At 44.5% G+C, this 21,446-nt stretch overlaps 1 protein-coding gene across 3 annotated transcripts in view; it reads left to right on the plus strand.

Annotated features, from left to right (window-relative positions):
* The window catches only part of LOC115394890 (neuronal vesicle trafficking-associated protein 2), a 40,354-nt gene extending 19,569 nt beyond the window's left edge, over positions 1-20,785 (plus strand). For all 3 annotated transcript variants that reach the window (XM_030100185.1, XM_030100184.1, XM_030100186.1), the window contains exons 4-5: positions 17,981-18,091; positions 20,071-20,785. In XM_030100185.1, the coding sequence (XP_029956045.1) occupies positions 17,981-18,091; positions 20,071-20,262 (303 nt within the window). In that variant the 3' untranslated portion in view covers positions 20,263-20,785. The remainder of the gene's footprint in view (positions 1-17,980; positions 18,092-20,070) is intronic.
* The last annotated feature ends 661 nt before the right edge of the window (positions 20,786-21,446 follow it).

The raw sequence follows: 21,446 nt of genomic DNA on the forward strand, positions 1-21,446 counted from the left end.
GCCACACACCCCGCCGTCGTCTCCGGCCTGCCACATCACATCAGCTTCTGCTAGGCAGAAATGCATTTCAAGTCCGTGTGATTTTGTGCGATGTCGCTTAGTTTTGGGTGCTCGACTGAACCGCTCGCTCGCTGTGCTTGACTGACAGAGCTGATTCTGCAGCCACACACACGCGCACACACACGCACACGCACACACACACACACAGCACAGAGCACTGCACGCTGTGCTGTGCAGAGCAAACATTTCTGGATGAAAAGCTTGCACATCTCCTCTCTCTTCAAAGCTTTGCAGATTGTGTTGATGGATGAAGAGCTCAGAGTGTAAAATGCTCTCTAATCTGCCCCCCCCCCCCCCGCCGCCGCCGCCGCCGCCGCCGCCTTGTTCCTGCTTCCACTCTCCGTCCTGCTCCGGCTTCTTTCTTCCCCTCTCTTTTCATATTTCTGCTTGCAGGGTGGATTTTCTTTCTTTTTCTCTTTTTTTTTAAACATTTAAACCGGTTCTGTTTGGGACATTTTGCGGAACAGCGGCATTGGTAAACGACATGTTGCTTTCCAGACATTTGAGCGCGGCTCCTGCACACAGTGACGTGCACAGCTGTGACAGTGTTCCCGCGAACGCCGAGCGATGCTCAGACGACTGACGCGCACGAACAGGAACACTGTGCAGATGGATTAAAGCAAGAAGGCACGAATACGAGCAACGCCTAAATTTCAGCTTGTGTGATGGTTCCATCCTTCTTTTCCCTGCTCTCCGCCTCCCTCGGTTTCCCAGAGATGCCTCCCCTCAGACCAGGCTCATGTGTCATCTCTTCCTCTGTCCCTCTTCCCTCCCTCCTACGTTTCTTCTCCATCTACCTGATTGCTCCCAGCAGGTCTGAGCTGCAGTGCGTTCCCTGTAGTTTTTTTTTGTTCCAGGAACGAGCCGAGGAGGCCACGTTCCCCACCTCATTAGCTTTCTGAAACAAAGACGGAGTCCACGCTGCTGAATTTCACCGCATTTACAAAGAGCAGGTTGAACCTTGAAAGGTCCTTGCTAAGTGAGAAACAAAGACAAAGGCCTGCCCATATTCACCCTTTACTGTTCATTAGTCGTTTCAAAGCAGCTCAAACCTTTTTTTTTCCTTTGGATTTGCATTCATTTAAGTATTCACTGCGCTCTTTCTTTTCACAATTTAATTCATTTTCTTTTGTAGTTACATCCTTCCCTTCATCTACTGTACTGCTTGGATGGGTTAGTAGTCCACAGCAGGATCGACACAGAGACACACACATTATAAAATTCCTTTTTTCAAATATTGTTTGAGTTTAAAATTCAGTTTCTCTGGATTCTGGGCTTATTGTGTAAGATACATTAAAAAACAAAAAAAAAAACAAAAAACAGTATTAATTCACGCCTCGTCATCAGGACACATGGTTATGTATAACGGTGTATCATCTGCATAGCTGTGAAGGTTGGTGCCGTATTTGATCACACCTCCCGATGGCAACATAGACTGAAACCGATCCCTGTGAAACATTACACCTCATATTATAAAAATGTTAAGCATGATAACGATGAGCATCTGCTGATATTTATTTCAAATTTTCAATCAGAAAGATATTTTAAAACCAGTTAGAAACTGCACCAGAGATACAAAAAAGACATCGAAGTCCATTTTATTAAGTCTGATAGTATTACACCTGAAAAGATTTCTTTGTTCGTGTCCATGTTTCAGATAAATAACTGAAACTGCTTGCATTCCAGACTAGATATTGAATGCAAACCAAAGCAGTGCTGGACCGGTATGAAAGTGAACCAGAACATGCTGGATTGTGTGCATTTAGCGACTTTACATCTGCTGCTCTGTGGTGGAAACACTGAGATCTATCTCATCCAATCTGGTTTTAAAATGCAGGCAAAGGGCCACATTGAACTGAATCAGCTGTTTTTCCTCTATTTTATGCAGCTCGGGCATATTCTGGAAGCACTTTCCCTGCATACGGTGTAAGAGAAGACAGCATGTAATTAGAGCGCTTGATTTTTTTAAATATGTTGCCTTGACCCAGATGCAACCCTGCAAACTAAACGTCTGGAGGATTTTATTCTGTTTTTGGGTCTGAATCCAGCAGAAGATCTGCTCTATGATGCTCAGCCGTGGAGTTTCTCATTAAAGGAGGCTGTGAAGATCTGAAGGCTTGGATTGGAGACGGAGGAACGGATTAGCCCGGCTCAGTCGGGGAGGCGTCCAGAGTTGCAGGTGTAGAGATTGATGACGGGGAGATCTGATTTGTGTTGTCCTGCTTGCTTTCTGGCTCGTTCAGAGAACATGGTGTTAGCTGGCCGGCTCTCGCCCCCACGTACACACACTTCAAACCCACACGCAGGACGGACACACTCACCCTCGCAGGCAAATGCCAACACAAACCTCACTATGCGCACACACACAGGTATAGACAACGACCACATGACAGTGCCATGAGTGCCAAGCCGAGCACTCCTGCTGCCAGTAGAAGTGAGCAGGTAGCGGCACAATCGTCCAAAACAATTATCCTATTATTCCTTCCATTTTGCCTTCAGATAAAAGCCTTGCTGCAGCAGCCTGCCGCCTCCACAGCGGACTTTCACTGCGCGTCAGGTTGGAGGTAATTACTGCTGCGGTTTGAAACCTTACGCAGCCTCCTGTTTCACATATCGCCGCTCTGTGTTTCTCTTTTTTTTTTCATGGATGACTCAGTGTGCTGATTGTAGGGAGCGTTTCAGCCTTTGCCTAGTTTCAGTTAAACACCCCCACGTACAAACACACACACACACAGAAGTGAACAATACGGAGAGCGACTGATTCATCCATAGTACTGGTATCATACCCTGAGTTGTGTGCGCCGTTTGAGGAGGAATGTATTAGAGGGAGCTCTTTTTCTTTTTACTTGAAGTGAGAGAAAATCAATTATTTAGCTCCTCTGCTGCTCTAACATAACAGCAGGTGTCTTTAAAGGGGTTTTGCTATTTTTTTAAATCACATCGATATTGGTTTTTTTTTTTTGGTTTTTTTTTTAATTGCAAAAAGTTCATGATATTCAGGACCGACAGCCAAACTGTTTGTTGTCCATGTAAGTCGCCCTGTCAGTGGGGGGGAGAACCCGTTTTGTGGATTCCTTGTTTGAGGGATTGCAGATGATCCACCAGCTGTATGAATTATCATGATTAATGGGACGTTTTAGAAATGTCAGGTACAGTTTCCCGACATGTTTTTGTTTTCCATAAATTTTCATGCGTAAAAGGCATGCATTAGCATCGTCAGTGAGCTTTCAGTCAAATCCACTTCTGCAGCCCTTCTTCCAGTAGAAGTTAAATAAAATAGAAATGTAGGAATTTCATACACAGTCCAGGTCTTAATATTTTTACCAGGATAAAAACAAAAGGCTCTCATCTGTGATTCCAGAAACTCTAACAACATCTCCTATATTTACACCCTACTTACAACACGGTGCTGTTAAAGAAAGGGTGAGGGTGGCGTAAAACCTCATCTGTTTCATTACAGGAGGATGCGAAGGAACAGGCTGAAGAAAATGCATTAGGTGAATATATTTATGAACTGACAACCAAAGGGAGATATGCGCCTCAGGGCTTTCTACTTTCTACTCTCAGCTTTTTTTTTTTTTTTTCCACACATTTTTTTACAAGTCCTGTGCAGACTTCAGTGTAGTAATCGTCCTGCATATCATTGTCAGCAGCTGTGGTTTTGCCAGCGGCAGCTTTAAAGAAATTGGTTAGAAAGGTGCAGGTTAACCTGCTGGAGGATTCATCCCGGAGAGAAGATCATTCCGTACATTTCTTTATGAATTCAAGAGAATTATCATTTCGCTAAACAATAACTGAAACGAATGCACCCTCCATAATCACGTGCAGAGTATTGTTTGACGGTTTGCATTTATAAAAACAGGCATGAACACACACACACACACACACACACACACACACACACACACACACACACATACAGTTGTATCCTTCTTATGTCTTGTAATATTGAAAAAAATCTCTTCTCTTGCTTTTATTTTCACACAGCTTCGACTATGTGACTCATCATCTGTCATACTGTGTTTTTTTTTAAAGCAGAATTCATGTTTATCTGCTGTGACGCTCCGGTATTTTCAATAACTTCCCCCTCTAACGCGAGGCGCGCGACGCCTCATTGCTCCGTCCAGTCTCTCCGTGGTGGACGCAAACCAAGAAACACAGAGATGAAACTGGACCATTCTGAGAAAAACCCCAGAAAACTGAATGCAGAGGGAGAACATGCGGACTCCGCAGCCCCGCTATCACAGGACTTTTAAATTCTGCATGTTTCTTCATATTGATCCCTCTCCTGCCTTCTCATCAGGTTCACACTCTTGTGCACCGTTTTACCTCCTTTCACCCGCTTCCTCTTCCGTCTCCGTCGTGTCATGACGAGCCGACGGTTGGCAGCGGCGCGCTCGCTCGTAAAACTGTGCGGTGGGAGGCGTTTTACGGCTCCTGCGATACACAAACACACTCGCAGTGGGGACGGCTGCCAGCTCCCGTTGGCAGATACTCACAGCCGTCCTATTGTTGGAAACTGGCTCGCAATAAAATGAAACGGCCAGATGTGATCCCTCCGTCCTGGAGCTGTGACGTGCGCACACACGTGAAGCCTGCGTGGTTTTCGCCGCAGACCGTTATTGTCGAATTGTGAATACACTCAGGGTGCGGTGTTAAGTTTAGACCCCGGCAGGACGTGACGGCTGCATCGGCTTTTATGCGAGCGAGAAAATGAGTTATCGGTGCGGAACAGACCGGACGAAGGCTGAAAATAAGAAACACTTGGTGAATCGGAGGCCCCAACAATCATTTCAAGTGAAAACGTAAAACTTCCGAAGCGTTTTAGGGTGTCTGCGTCGTCACGCTACACCGAACCGTGAACACACAACTGTTTGAGAGGTTCAGGGTGTCGCTTTCCGTATGAGAGCGACGAACAGGTGGACGACTCGAAGTCCCTGAGGCCTGAGAGAGAGACAGACAGACTGACAACAGGAGAGGCTGCTGAGTGACTGATATGTGGGATGACTTAGAAGTCCAGATGGCTTCTGTTCCGCTCGACTTCTCATTCCAGATCCCACATCAAGCGGCAGCTCAAAGGACTTCAGCGCACTTCAGTCACCATCAGTCGCCCTATCAATACCAGCAGAGGCGTGAATACACACAGAAATCGCTTCTCAGTCAACACACACCAGCATCTCAGTGCAGTTTACTGCATGTCCTTAAAGGTCAAAACCAAGAGAAAACCCAACTCGTGATCACAGGAAATGCATCCTGATATTGTCTCCCGTGGTGTTTTTACGGCGAGATGCAGAGGTGGCTGATAGACTGAATAACTCAGTTGTCGCTGTTTGCCAGGAGTAAAAAGCATATCGGAGTCTGATGGATGGCCAATAATAAGTCCATGTGGCCTGACAGCAGTAAATCTCCTCGCTCTCGCATCCAGATGCGGCTTCGCTAAAGACTCTGCTTGAGTCCGTCAACACGACTCTGCTTTAAGCCCACCTCGATGCACCGTCCTCTCAGCTGACCGGCGCCACATCGCGATTAAACGACCCGTCGTCTCCGTGGCTGGTTGGAAAACCGTCTCTCAACTTAATTACTATTCTTTCAATAGCTGGCTGAAAATGTCTTTATAGCATCGTGAAATTTGCTGTGAAAATTAGGACATCGCCCGAGGACGCAGTTAACTAGTGTCTGATGCTGATATGGCGGTTTTTAAAGCATTTCATCACTCCGCAAGAGGAGATGATCGTTTTTGAAACAATAAGTGGGACAGACTGTCTGCGCAGGTCTGGATCTGAATTCATACTGTATGAAATACACTAAAGCCCTCACACGTCAGCAGCTGCAGACTGTCAAATCCTTTTCCTTTCGAGGAATTTTTTTTATATCTGTGAGCAATTTAGATTAAAAATGAACCCCAAACACATGTTTCTGTAGCCGCTGTGTATTTTTAGTCCAAGTCCAGAGGAGTTTGTCGACTACAGGTCCTTTTTCATCATCAGCGGTTTAATATTCCAAGCTCCGAATATGTCAGATTTGTTTTCAGATATCTTCTGTATTGACCGCAGAGGCCGTGAGGCCAAGATGACTGGATGGATTTCCAAGCAAAAATCCAGAAGTACCAGCTGCTTGTTTCCCCGCGACGGTGCATGTTAAGTTTGGAGGACATTCCGTATTAGCCGAGGTCTCTTTGCATGATACACGGGATTAAAATGTAATTTATTACGATTATGAATTCAAGGCCGGCGGGGCTCGGCAGAAAGAGCGAATTTCTGCAGCATCTCAGCTGCCGAGCTTCGTGTCCCGCTGCAGAAAGAGGGGAACAGTTTGTGCTCATTCTGCTGCAGCGGATCGACTTGAGAGATAAGCGATGAAGAGGAAGGGGGGGAAAAAAAAGAAAAAAGAAAGGGAAAAAGCCGGCTTGGATGCTTTCATGTCTAAAATGATAAAGTGAAGGAAGAAAGTGAGCGGTCATTGTCCTCAGACAGAGTCCTTCGCTTTGCTGCTGTTGTTCTGACAAGCTGAGCCATGGGAGCAATTAGGAGACAGACAGTGTGTGTCTGACCCGCCGCTTCCTGTTGTTTCCTCTCTCTTTAACGCCGGCCCTTGAAATTGGTTCACCTCGCTCTTCCAACGCGAGGCGCAGACGTCAACGACATTATCAGGTCCGGAACGCTAATAGTTCTCTTAATAAATAAATTTAAAAAAGCCCACAACAATGAATGCAATGAAAATGAAAACTGAAGCTTGAAAAGAAAGAAGCATAATCTCATTAAACCCAACCTCCTCACCAGTCCATCTCTGTTTTTTTGTTCAACCAACCACATCTTTATAAACTTAAATAATCACAAAGCAACAACATGGTTGGACACTAATTATATAAACCTCCCCTTAAAGCAGTTTTCAGATGTTGCCTGGAGTGAGTTATTTGATGCTTTTCACATGATTTGCGCTGTTTGAAAATGAAGCAGTGAATTTGAATTTGACTGTAAGAATAGTGGATTTGTGTGGTGTCTTTAACCGGTGTAGTGAAAGATTCTTACGGCCCTTTATGGCAGTAAAAATAACTCATATCTCTGCTCGGTAATTTAAATATGGTGATATGAGTGAACAGCAGATAATGTGGAGTGAACTGTGGTCCAGAAAGTGTTTTGCCTTCATTACAGTTTCATGTTTAACATGAGATTTCCTGTTTGATTTTCATAAATTCAGTATTACTTTGAGAAATGGGATTTCACAAGTTCTTGTGATGTCAGTCCCATCTGTTTGGATTATTTTTGACAATTATCAAATTACATAAGTTTAGTTTTGTTTAGATTCAGTGATAATTTATTCCTGTCAAACCAATTCTTTATTTTACATGCTACTGCAGTTATTGTTTTGTAAATTAGGCCAATTTTAAAACACTCCAAACTTTGCAGGAAGGGTGAAGAGTTCGGGACCCAGTACTGACCTCTGAGGGACGCCACAAGCAATGTCCAAGCATGAAGACGCCTCCTGTCCTTTAGTCAATATTTCCCCCAGTGTAAAGCGATTGAGCCCACGCTGTTCCAGCTTGTCGATTTTTAATATTTAAATATTCAAATTGTGTGCCGTTGGTGATATGTAGCATTTGAGATTTCCTCAATTGATTCTCTTAAAGCCAATAAAAACTGTGCCGTTTGATCTGAATCCATGGTATTTTCAGTTTATATGACCTTATAAAGCAGCACAGATCTCACGATTGTCATGAACTTTGTGAGATTCTTGCTGCGCCTGTTTTCCTGAGAACTGCTGCATTAGCTCTGCAGCGGTGATCAGAGCAGGAGGCAGTTTCTCCATTTCCCCGTGAAGCCTCCCTCTTGAAGACAAACCCTCACACTCCTCTGTCCCCGCTGAACATTATCCCACACTCAAATCTCTCCATCTACTCTCTCCGAGCACAGAAATCCTCTTTATCTGTCCCCTCAACTTCTTTTTCTCATATTTCTTCGGTAAATTCTTTTGTCTCCTGCGATCATATCGATGTAATAGTAGGGCTGTCTGGACCCGGTGCGACTGAAGTATGAATTTCTATTCAAACTTCAGAGAGTTGACTCATCCAGTTCTTCACTTTGGCTTTTCAATGTTCTCTTGATTTGTAGGGTGGCATAAATTCACCAGACCGCTGCGAGTACTGTCGCAAAATAAATATTTCTGCCGAGATTGGGTAGTGCAGGCTTGTGGGCCTTTCAGTTTGGAGTTTGCACGGTTTCCTCACACTGCCTGGAAGTTTGCATTAAATAATGCTGAATGGGAAATCAGACCAGCTGCGTGTCCTCTGTGACCCTCGTCTGACTAAAGATGGGATAAAAGATGAGTCTGATTGGATATGTTAGCACAATCCAATATCAGGGATCCCAATTGTTATGCAATATGCATTAGAATTTGTTGGCAAAAGAATATATGCAAATTTGCACACTCAAAACTGTACTGTATTGATTTTTATTTGCACTGACGTGACCATGATCATTATCATTATCTCGACAATGTTCACATGTTTTACTAGCATCCCCACAAAAAACCAAACAAAAAGAAACCCTTTTCATTTTTTTTAAGTTTTTTTTGGATCAAATAATAAGAAAACACTAATTGTGCATCAGTTTTCATATATAAAGCATCATTAAACTGCTTTAATAATACTTAATACTGATGAAAGGCAACCAGTAACTCGCACTAAAACATGTAAATTGGCTTTTAATGAAACCAAACTTACATAAATAGACAAGAGTTTGTGACTCGAGCAGTTTATTACACACACACACACACACACACACACACACACACACACACACACAGAGTGTACATTGTGAACATATGCAGGAACATAAAAAGTTCCCAGGAGACAGAGCTGAGGAGACATTAGAGTAATGAACCTTGTCGAGTGATGTAAACAGCTGTTTAGCGCTTTGTGTGTGTGTGTGTGTGTGTGTGTGTGTGTGTGTGTGTGTGTGTGTGTGTGTGTGTGTGTGTGTGTGTGTGTGTGTGTCGGTGGATGCGTAGGAGGAGGGCCCCTATCATTAATAATCTCTCTTCTCTCGCAGCGTCTTCATCAAGCTGAGTAGGAGGTGATTAGCAGATCTAATCCAGATGTTCGGCGTCTCCGTCGAGACTTTTTAACTGATCCATGATTAGTGTCTGTTTCAGGGCTCACTTTATTGGACAGACGTTAAGATTTCTCCCCGTGAACGGTTATTGTTATTTATCTTACTTGTTTGTATTTACAGCTGCAGGTCGCAGTAGATTCAACACTGCTGAAATAGAGGTTTCTCTCTTTTTGGAATTTTATTTTTTTTTTTTTATTTCCACTCTCTTTCATGCTACCTGCTATTTGATTTGGAGTCTATCCCCATGAGCGCACGTTCTCCTCGGAGCTGCGTCTGGAAGTAATGTGACAGTAAAGCCTCCAGAAAACCTTTGAAGTTTTGTCTCCATAGAGACCTCGCCTAATTGGGAGACATTAGCATAATTAGCAGCCGTCTCCTGCTGAACATGGACGCTCTCTTTCTCTCGTCTCAGAGGAAGAATCAGAAATTCACTGTATTGTTTCTATAGACGCGTCTGCAGCATGCTGTCTCCTCAGCTCAACAGGACCAGCCCTGCTCTGTTCTCTGCTCCGCCAAACAATGCATTTCATCAGTTCAGAATTCACAGCACTTTTATCTGATTTTAAAGTCTCCACACTACCTGTTTGTTTGCTATTGATCGTGAAATTCTTTTTATCAGTTTACAAAGCGCTACAGGCTCTGGCTTCAGACTACTTGACTGAAATGTTTTCACTCGGTGAACCTGCGCGGCGCCTCTTATCATCTCAGAAAACATCGGCTGACGCTCCGAGCCGGTTTGTAATGTAGTGCTTTGTAATTTTTCTCTTGACTGTTTGCTTGTTTAATCTATTTCATTTTCTTGTTAATTTCTCTAACTTTACATTAACGCCACTGTCTAATGAGCTCCTACTCAGTATCTTTGTGACTTCGGTGACATGTGAATTCTTTGTTGAATATTCTGCATCTGAAACTGTCCGCTCCTCTCATCTGCTCCATTCACATCCGTTCAAAAGCGTGAAGTGTCTGTCATGGATGCTCAATATTTACACTTGTCCTTGAAATCCTGCCAAAAGCAACACCTATACGTGTCGATGTTTGGAGGAAATGTAAATCACCGAATGCCTCAGAATGGGTTGAGATAATTCAGAAGTAACATTTTCCCCCCTGTTATGACTTTTAAAAGCTTAAATCGTGTTACACGCATGACATCCTTTTCACAGTCGGTCAGGATTTTACAAGTGCTGAGACTTTATCTGCCGTACTCAGAAGCCTTGACGGCCCGCTGTGCCTGAAAAGACTCCTCAGCATCTCTCGCTGTGCTTTTATGGAGGCGGCTGCAGAGGACGTTCAAGTACAAAATGTTTGTAACAGAATGTTGACCTCCCGGATGCTCGCCGTCACAGATTTTGTTTGCTCAGACCAGACAGAGTTTAGGTTTTTTTTTTTTTAATCACAGCAGTTTTCCACCTTGTGCGGCCGCAAATCTTCAATATAATCTGAGAGTTTTGGGGGCGCAGAGCTGTAGTCAAAAAAATCTGACGTGACTTTACTGAATTAATTGTTTTCTGTGCTGCATTCGATTGACCTTTCCTGGAAATACTGGATTTATGATAAAATCCCCGCGCAGCAGGAGCTCTGCATAAATAACCGCCGCGCTTGTGTTCCTGCGCTTGTTTTCGGGCGGAGTGAACATTGCGGCTCGTTCACCTGACGGAGGGGGTGTGGGAGGGGGGGTGGATGAGCGGAAACCAGACCCAGATGTTTTGTTGTGTTTTCTCAGGTTGGCGCTTTAACAGTTTGTGTTTCCATCCGTGACGCCGTGCATCTCCGCAGCGCAGTGTTTGTATTGTGTTGCCACACGACTGCAGCGGCGCCCGTCTCAACCGGATAAGCAGTTCTCAAGAGCCCAAATCCCCCGTACGCGGTCTCCTTGACATCCCCCTGCCCCGTCTCAGATACCCGGCTCTGAGGTTCCCGGCTCCCCAAACAATGTCTGCTGTGAGAGTTTTCTTTGTTCCACTGACTGGAAACAAAGAGAATTTCTCTTTGAGCTTCTCTGGAAGGAAAAAAAAAAAAAAAAAAAAAAAAAAAAGCAGTGCACCAGATTAGGAGCAACAAAAAAACAAAAACAAATCTGTGAAATGGAGTACACCTCAGTTCAAAGGCAAACAAACAGAACAAAATAGCTATAAAAATACAAATTCAGTAAAAAAAAAAAAAGATGCTTCCTCCTGCTGAACCGCAGCTTGAGACTGAACCTTAAACACAAAGAGACTGAAGACATTCACACTCGGTCATTTCTCGGTACATGTCCTGCTGTTGTGCACAACTCCTGGAGTGCATTTCACAGGGAAATGACATGTTTCTCACCTGGAGATGGTCACATTTCAGCATGTTGTGTTACAGACAGTGATGATCACAGTGAACGCAGCGCTGCATTAAAGGTTAAACCAGACCTTTTCTGTCCTGTAAACCTTTACATCAGATATTTCTCCAACTTCTGGGGAGGTTTCATTTAAATAAAAACACTTTTTGAAGAGGTAACGTAAAATCCTATTTCTTGTACTTATAGTCCCATAATGTGTGTAACACTCAAAAAATTGCGACACTAAATCAAAACACTTGAAACTTAGAAAAACACTGGATCGGCAGATTATTGATGATCTTTGTAAATGATTCCAGTACGAAAGAGTGTTTTTTTTTTTTTTTCTAAATCTGTCCAAGCTTTCAGTACGTTTAAAAAGTAATGACTTTGTAGAATGTAGCTGGTAGACAAGGTAGTTTAGAAGTGGAGCTGGTGTTGCTTTGTAGATCAAAGAATACTCGTTCATTCTAGTTAAAACCCAGAATAAAGCAAGGTAGAGTAAACTAATACACTTCTCACTCTTTTGGATTGTGGCTGGAGGTCTGAAAAGAGAAAAAAAAAAAAAAAACAACTTGCACATGCACATGGAGAACATGCAAACTCAAGTGTGAACTGCAACCAGTTTTATCACAGTCAAAACACCACACACAAAATTCACCACACACTCCATGTCCGATGACCTTCAATCATTTCTTAAACTGAAGAGTTTTAATCTAATTGAAGTATAAATGTCACAAAAGGGCCAAAAATCATGATCTATTCTAGAGAGAAAGAGCTGCTTTTTAGTGACGGCGAGCTTCAGTTTTGATTTAACGCCGGCCTTGAAGCCTCTTTACAGAACTCCTCTGATTTCTTTGGCTTCCACTTCCAGCATGCAATAGCCGTCCCTACATTCACAGTCCATGTGTAACAAGAGGAGCTGCGAGAGCGCTGTTTAGCTCAAGGACACTTGGGGATCAAACCGGTGACCTTTTCAGTTATCAGCTGTACTTCCCAACCACTTGCCCTAACAGGTACTCTATCACCCACTTCATTAATTTCATCCTTACAAAACTGCCCTAAGAGGATGAGAGAATATTTCATTTACATTTTCATGTAATCGGTGGGTGGCGGGCTGGGTGGGGGGTTTACGTGCACGATTAAACACTTCAGCGTCTCTGCAGCTGAAAAGTCCAGGTTAGATTGGCGCGGTGTGTTTCCAGAGGAAACCAAAAGCATTGTCTCTGTTATTTTTCTCTTTTTTTTTGTGAGAAAATGTGTCAAAACTGCACACAAGATGTTCTCAGAAAATAAAAGTTCAACATGAAACAAGACACTGCTCTTAAGGTTCGACAAGCTGAGACAACACAGCAGTTTGCCTTTTTGTTACCTTATCAATGTATATTTTTGGATGTTCTTTTTTTTTTTTTTTTTTTTTTGATAGTCCATTGAGTCCAGAGACAGAACCACTCACTGGAGTTGCTCAGGTCTTCTCTCCTACTGTTCGGTTCCACACATGTTGAACGATCTGTCAGAAACTTCTGGAAAATCAAACAGAGTCACTCGGCAGTCTGAGCTTTTATTCAGCGTTTTGCGTTTTCCAGTCAGTTCAGACTTGATTATTTCAGCTTTTTTTTAAATTGATTTGCAGCTTATTTGATCAGTGACGATGATAACCATAGAATTATTAGTTTACATTGGAAATCCAGATGGTTTGATCATAAACGGTCATGATATTTATATCTTCATGGTAATGATGTTGAGATGAAGATGCTGTTTTATGTCTATTTACTCGCTGAAAACGAGCTTTAATTTCTTTTAGGAGTATTTTTTTTTCTACCTTCAGCATCTTATACGTTCGAACATCGACTCTGTTCGACATCCTGGCATTTTCTCTAATCTACTCAATGACCTTTACGCTTCTTTAAACTATTATTTGTTTTTGGGGATGGCAGGCTTTCTCTCTGCACCAGCTCAACTTGTCACCAAGTTCATTAATCTCATTAATCAACAAGCTTGGCTCAAGGCATTTGAGATATTACGGCCGTAATAAACCACATCATACTGGAGCTGTACTCATGTGGTATTAATAGCTCTTCTTAATGAATGCCGCCACGAGTGAGGCACAAACGAAAAATCGCGGCGGAGCAGAGAATGAGTAAAGAAGTGTTGTCTGGAGCTGCTTTGTTGTGTTCTTGAGGAGGTGACAGTGGGGTAATAGGAAGATGAATGAGGAATAGTGGCGGCCGCCTCCGTCGAAGGTGTATTGATTGATGCTTCAGCTGATATCCCATCGTGCTCGCTGCCCTCCTGCCTCCCTGTCGGCCCGCCCGTCCGTCCGTCTGTCCAGAGTCTCCATCTGCCCCTGCTCCTCCGTCACTCGCTCCCTGTCTGCCTCCTCGCTCGCTGTTTTATTGCCTTTGCCATCTTCCCCCCTTTATTTCTCACTCCGTCACTCTGTTATCTGTTTTTATCGTCGCCATTTCCCCCCCCCCCTCTCTCCCTCTCCTGTCACACACCCACCTCTCTTGGCGCTCAGACACGCTCTTACATATTGTCCTCTGTTCCTGGAGCGAATGTGAGGAGGTGTCTGCTCCCCCATATGGCCTGTCAACTTACCGCCGCCTGCGTGTGGGCGGTGTGTTGCATTCTAACACAGTGCGGTGTTAAAAAAAGAAAAAAAAAAAGGAGTCAAAATCATATGTCAAACGGCGGTGAAACGGGGTGTGAGGAAGCACATCCATTTAGAAAGCCTGCCTTTGAACTCGCGCCGCAACCGTGCAGCCGTAAGTAATTGATGTGGAGCGTATTTAGCAGGAAACATCACACCTCCTGATGTGAAAGATGCGGATGGAAGTAAACAATCGGGAAACTGCTTAATCTGCAGGCAGAGATGAGAAGGCCGTGGAGCAGAGGAACAATCCTAATGGATCTTTTATAATCTGGTTTGATTGTTTGTCTTGGTTCATAATGCGATCCAGCCACAGCGGCAGCTGCAGGAAATACAAGGCAGCTTCATCCACTGATCTGTAATGTTGGCAGGAAAAAATAAACAACGAAAAAAAAAAGCAAATATTTCAACAGCTGTTTCGGGGCGGCAAAAATGCCAAATGATCGGTTCCAGCTTAACAGCCGTCCAGAAGTGGCGTGTTTTGTGTTTTGCCCGTTTCCATGGAGACAGAGTTCTATCACTGCCGTGTAAACGGACTCGAGAGTTTTCCGACGCCCGTCGGCGCCGGACGCAGGCGGCAGGAGCGCGGCGGGCCGGGGAAGTCCGGCTTCGGACGGGAATGTGGGGCCGATTGCACGGCTGGACTCACCTCGAAGCACGCGACCCGCGAAGGAAAGTTCAACTGAACTCGGTGGAAACCCGGCCGCTATCTGGGCGCCACAGCCAGCAGAGCCGTGACTGTGCCGCCGGGTCTGCCGGTGTTGGATGACACGCACTGACGAAGCGCTCTCACACACTGCGTTGAACTGGAAAGCCGAACGAGTGGGAGGAAGCCGCTCGCCGGGAGATATCTTAGCTCCGTTGTATTCTTTTCTATTTTCGCCCTGTTTTATAAGGTCCAATTGTTTGTGCTCAGTGATGTTAACAGAGAGCTTTTAGAGTATCGCGGAGAAACGGAGCCTGCTTCATGGAGGTGGTCTTCATCCGCTGACGACCTCCTGAGGTTTACCGCGGAGTTCAGATTATAAATGACGGAGAAAGGTCAGGATGGATTTCTAATGGATTCCTACACCACATGGCCGCCGCTGCATCCGCGGGGATTTCACAGCGATCACTCCCCTCGCTAATAGCCGGGTATGTTCGGTACGAACTGTTGCTCTTGACTTGTGCTGAATGTACAATTAAAGAGTGATTGCACATTAACACAGCTCTCCTCCCCATGTCGGGGGGGTTAATCCCACTAATCTGCTGCATGTATGGTCCGTGTCAGGACCTCATTTTAAGACTCGTTAAAGAGTGACCAGATCGTTTTTCTGCCGGGAATCGGTTCTCTTTCGGTAAATAATCCCGCAGAGTGACGACTTCAGGCAAAACGCTGTCATTCAAATGCACATGCAAAGGACGCTTTGAGGGTTATTATCCGTTTCAGTCGCGCACAAAAGTGCAAATCTCTTCAGTTATTAGCGGCTCGAGTCTCGGTTTCACGTTTCAGAGTGTCTAAGTCCACAAGCATGAAAACAGTCACATTGCTCCGTTCGTGATGTGAGGAGCTTTACTGTAATCCCTTCTCTTAATAAGCCGTTTCATGTGCATCACTGTGCCGCTATGCAGAAGGGGGTGGGGGGGGGGGGACAGGCTTCAGACGGGGCTCCAGAGGGGCGGGCCACTCTCACTTTCGATGCCCCCCGTTTGCCGCTGTGTGATGTGGGAGATGTAATTTACCAAAGAGTGTCGCCGGCGGCCAAGGCTGCGAGCGGTGTCCCCCAGCTGACACCCAGTAAACAGTCACTTAGCCCGGGTGTCCCTGTCCGCCCTGATGGAGACCGATGATCACACCCGCGTGTAATCGCTCTGACAGGTCGCCATGACAGACCGTATGGCGGCCGGGAAATCGGTGGTGGCTTTAACGCCAAATGGGGGGGGGGTTTAACCCCCTTCACAGAAGATGCTTCAGCTCTTTAAATGGCAACTTCTCATTTTTTGGAGAGTGACGTGCAGCGTTCCACACACACACACACACACACCTGCAGCTATCCTTTCCTCCTCATTTGCATAATTCTAATTAAAGGCTCACTCAGATGGACCCAATCAGAGTGTCAAGTAGAAAGTAGTGGGAAACAATTCCTTTTATATGTTAATTTGCTTTACTACAACATTGTCTGGCCTGCCAGGGAAATGCATATTTCACACCTCAGACTACACATTTGCATGGACAGGTGGAATTAAATGCATTATTTCTATCATTTTAGATTTGCTCTGCTTGTGGCTGATATTAGGTATTTTCCACGCCGCATAATGATTCAATTATCCTCGCGGCGCACTTTCAGGCGGAGGCTGATAACAGCTTCATAGCTCCTTGTTTTAAAAAACTGACCGGAACATTTTATTTGGTCGCAGTTGTTTATAAACGGAATAAAATGAGTTCAGACCAAAAGTTGAAAAGCCCTAATTTGAATGGAACGCTCCGGCTGTCAGCAAGCGCAGCTCGCAATCCGCAGCGCCGCCTCCTTACTGAGCCAGACGAACACAGAGCGTTTTTCTCTTTCGTCTGCTTTTGACAGTAAACAGCTGGAAACATCCAAAAGCTAAATGAAACACCGGCATGTTTCTGGGGTTGGCTTAAGTGCGTCAACAGTCAATGTGGGTTCTGAGGTGGAAGCGATCCTGATTGATTCAATGGAAGCAAGACGTGAGGGGAAATCTATTTTATTTCGCCCAACGCGGTGAGGAAAGTGCGTGTGGCATTTGTTCAGAAAATACCAAGTGATAGCATCACTTGGACTTTTATAAAAGTGGATTAGTGGATCAGAATGTTGTAGAAAATACTTTATATCCCAGTTCAAGATTTGAGCAAATAAGATGAACAATGAATCTTTTGTATGATTATAATTATAAGCAGCTTTTCTCACTTTGACAGGTTCGATTAATAATTTGCTTCAGATGAGTATTTTGCACATCAACGTGTGAAACAGCGAAAAAACTGTGGATGAAAATAATAAAGAAAAATCACCACACAGGTCAGTAATAATAAAGTGATTTGTGTTATAAGGCCTGAAGTGGCTTCACTTCACTTTTAATTTTAATGAGCAGCATGTATATAAATTTTAGCACGGCTAATTTGAAGTTTATAATTACGGCAAACCTTATTTAAGGAACCCATTGGAGCTGCAGAGAGAATACAAACAGGTCCACATAATAAACTCATAATTAGGGCTGGATTCTGTTCAAGGAAATAAAGCGGTTTATATCACCACACCAGTATTAGACTGACAAAATCTGAAGTTTTATAAAAAAAAAAAAAAAAAAATTTGAAATTCTGTGCCTAATTTTAATGTTGTCGCTTCAAGTTGTTGCTGAATTTAGAGTAAATATTTCCGACTCTGTCTCCATGGAAATGGGGGGGAAACAACATTGCAAATTGTTCCCTGAAATAAAGATAAATATAACAAAGAAGAAGCTTTATGTACTTCTGGATTGTACACCTGAACGGGATCGATGCTGTAGAAGAACGAAGGTCCTGATGTGCCGCTGATTTACCTGACAGGAAGTTTCCTGCCTGCACAGAGCGAGCAGCAGACCGTCTGTGGAGATGAGCCGGTTCTCTAACAGCGACTTGAGTCATTCATCACAGAACTCCGCAGGAACACCTTGCCTTGAGGAGATGTTGACCTCAGCCGGCAGCATCTTACCATTTATTATGACTGTACTCACACACACACACACACACTCACACACACAGATACTGACTATTGCACATACTCCATCTTTCTCGCTGTCTGCTCCCTCCGCCGCCGCCTCCTCACTGCTCCTCGTCGCCGCGCCGCTCACACCGACCACCGCTTGTCCTCCCTGCAGGTGACGATCCTGATCATCCTGGCCTTGGCCTTCCTCGCCTGCATCGTGTTCCTGGTGGTTTATAAAGCCTTCACCTACGACCATGCCTGCCCGGATGGATTCATTTATAAGGTGAGACCCTCGAGCCTGCATTTCATTCCACAGCCGGACAACATGTTTGTCCCCAGCCGGAGGCCGCCGGGTGGACGAACTGGAAACTCGTTGTCGGAGATCATCTCAGCCTGCAGCTCATGTGGATTTCATTAATAAATCACTTGTCAGTTGGAATTTCAGTTCCTCCATCCACTCGACACACTGTGCGACTAATAAACGCCATGATTTGATCTAAGTTATTTTTGCTGAACGAGCATCTGCGGCAGTTTGTTTTTTAATTTATTACAGATATCAGAAAAACCGGAGGCAGGAAGACAATTTTTCACTCTTTAAATGGGATAATGTGTACATACTGCAGATAAATGAAGGGTCTTGTAAGCTCGGTGACTTAACAGGACTAGCAAAAGCAATTAAGCTGAGTGTGTTTTATTGAAGAAAAATCCATCTAATTCATTGGGAAACCTGCAGACATCATTTTGCTAAATGAGCTTGCTTCAGTTATCTGAGGACACCGCTTTAAACTACCTTCTGCTATTCTTCACCTTGTTAGAAATGTTTATTTGAGCCGCTATTTGTTGACTCTCAGAAGGATTTAAATGAAGGTTTAGGGTTCGTCAGCATAAAGTCCTCCAGGAAGCTACATCCCGTGTTTTCTCTCGTCGAGCTCCTCCAGGCAAATCTTTTGTCGACCAGCTTCCACAGAGTGTGAACGCCACGTCACGCCGTCTTTGAAAGGCAGGAACTGGGAGTTGCTCCCATAAATCAGACGAGGTGCCATCAGGCTGTTACCCGTGACTTTGTCAGGATGCTGATTTTTGTCAGATCAACATTTAAAATCCAAAAGATTCGCTACTTAAAAAGCATCAAAGCCTCAGGCTGAATATTTGGCACTTTCCTCTCTGCTGAGTGAACGATTAATTCCTCATTTGAATAATGTCGCACTGCTTTGCTTGCAAGTGTTCACCTTGAGCAAGGCAGCGAATCCCCTCTGCCCTTCACCACGTCCCGCCTCGCTTTCTGGTCGAAACGGTGACAGCGGTCTCCGTCGGGAGAAGAGAAAAACCCTCCCGCTTTGTTGCTGGAAGACGGCAAATCTGAAGGGAAATCATCAATCAGTGATATTGATGATTTGTTATAGTGATAATTAAGTTCGATTTTATGCTCTTGTTTCTGAACAGCAAAGCAACAGACTCCAGTGAGTCTGCTCTCTTATGCTATTAGCTCTGCTGACGATTAAATGGAAATTATACCAATTAGACCTAGTGCCTATTTTGCGATAATTACCGCATTATGATTGACTCCGGATCATTGCGGCCGAGGTCGCTCTGCCGTCACAGGAAGCGGCTCAGGCCGCGCCGTTGGACGTGCACGCTGTCGTGGTGTGAAGGAGCGTGGAGGGATCCTCACTCCTGATGGGTTTGACCGTACTCAGCGGGAGGTCACCTTGGAGGCCTGTTCCTCCAGCGCTGGAATAAATGCAGTTTTTCGCACAATAAGGAGCGTGAACAGCACGACTTCACAATGTTGGCGCAGGAACGGATTCTCCCTAACACTATTTTTCCCTGTGGTTCCCGGGGCACGTTTAGGACCCCTAATGCCTGAATAGCAATGCATTTCCAGATAAAACTGGCTTCATTATGTTGAAAATAACCTTGAAAAATACATTTTTCTTCGTGTTGACAGTTCAGCCTATACTTTGTCTGTAAAATCTATATTTTTCAGTGTTATTTTTCAATATCAGCAGAGTTTCAGATAAACAAAGTAGCTGAGGAAGTAACTTCACAAACTGCTGCCAAATATTTCTTTTATGAAGCGAATGGCAGGACTGATAAAATATAGTTTTGAGTTGTTTTTTTTGCACATTTAGTGCAGTTTCAGAGCAAAAACATAAAAAACTACAACAATGACATGACATATTTTATGAATCATAATAAATGTGTTTTATGTGGTTTACAAGTTTTGCATGAGCTCAATGAATTCGTCTCTTGCTTCCGCAGCACAAGCGGTGTATCCCCGCGTCACTCGAGGCCTACTACGCCGCGCAGGACGCCAACTCCAGGGGCCGCTTCTACACGGTGATCAGCCACTACAGCATGGCCAAGCAGACCACCTCGCACTCCGTCTCCCCCTGGCTGCCCGGGGGGCCGGCGGGGCACGACGCCAAGCCCCCCAGCGGCGAGGGCCACTGAGTTAGCCGGAGGACGCCGACGCACACACAGACAACACGGCAGACGTTGAACATGAAGCAGTGCATACAGACGTAGACGCAGACACAAAACACGTAGGCGAATATCTAGAGTTTTAGACAAAAGAGACGCAAATTGACATCTATAGTGACGATGTAGAGTGAAAACATGCATGCAGACATCAAAACACACACTCAAGCACACGCTCGGTTATATCTTAATTCCCCCCGTCTGCTCATTGACGTGCTCGCTCTCTTATCGAGGGGCATCGGGTCCTTGGCTCTGTTGGGATTGCCATCGATACACACTGACACATATCAACACACGAGTCTGCTCTCCTGACATCATGTTTACTCCCCTCCTCTAATTTATCGCCCATCGACGGTCACGATATATATATTTATTTTTTACTGTACTGTATGGATGTTTTGTATGTGATTACCAGGTAACTCTTTGTACAAAGGCACGAGTCAATGCTGAATTTCAAGCTTCTTCTTTGTGGGATTCTCCGGAGTTTGGAGTCGTTTCTTTTTTAGGTGTGTAATAATGTAGTTACTGTATTTTTCATTCCCGTCCACTTTTCGAGCGCGACAGGCGCAGATGGCTCAGTCTCATGCTAATGCGTTTTCACAGGATGAGAAATTCCGCTCGGTTCGTCTGAGGTCAAAGATGAAGATTTCCATTACGGCGGTTTGATAGTTGGCGTACGATGACATTTTCAGTGTGCCGTGCCATACATTTTAAATCCTCCGCTCCCCTGTTGGCCCAAGCTGTACATACCGTTGCGCATTCAGGCTAGTTCTGTGTGTTTTTGCAGTGTGGTAGCTTTTAGTAGGAAAGTTTTTCTTCCTTCTTCTATTCTTTTCTTTCTTTATTTTTTTTAAGCAGGCCTGCAACCCCCTTCAAGTGAACTTCTTCCATTTGGCTTCAGCTGCCGCCTCGTAGCTTCATTAAGCAAAATGGGAACGGACATGTTGTGCATTTCACCGTCTCTCGCCAGAAACACCTTACTTTCCGCTGTGTGTCGTTTCCGTTAATAGATGGGCTTCAGCTGCAGCTCAGTTTTGTTCCCTGCACTGTTTATTTTTTTAAATTTTGTAACGTCGGATCTGTCGTCGAGACCGCTTTAATGAGATATTGTGACGTCGTTAGTTGATATGTAGCGATACCTGGTGTAATTTATCAGT

The sequence above is a fragment of the Salarias fasciatus genome, chromosome 10, assembly GCF_902148845.1.
Source record: "Salarias fasciatus chromosome 10, fSalaFa1.1, whole genome shotgun sequence".
Taxonomy (NCBI): Eukaryota; Metazoa; Chordata; class Actinopteri; order Blenniiformes; family Blenniidae; genus Salarias; species Salarias fasciatus.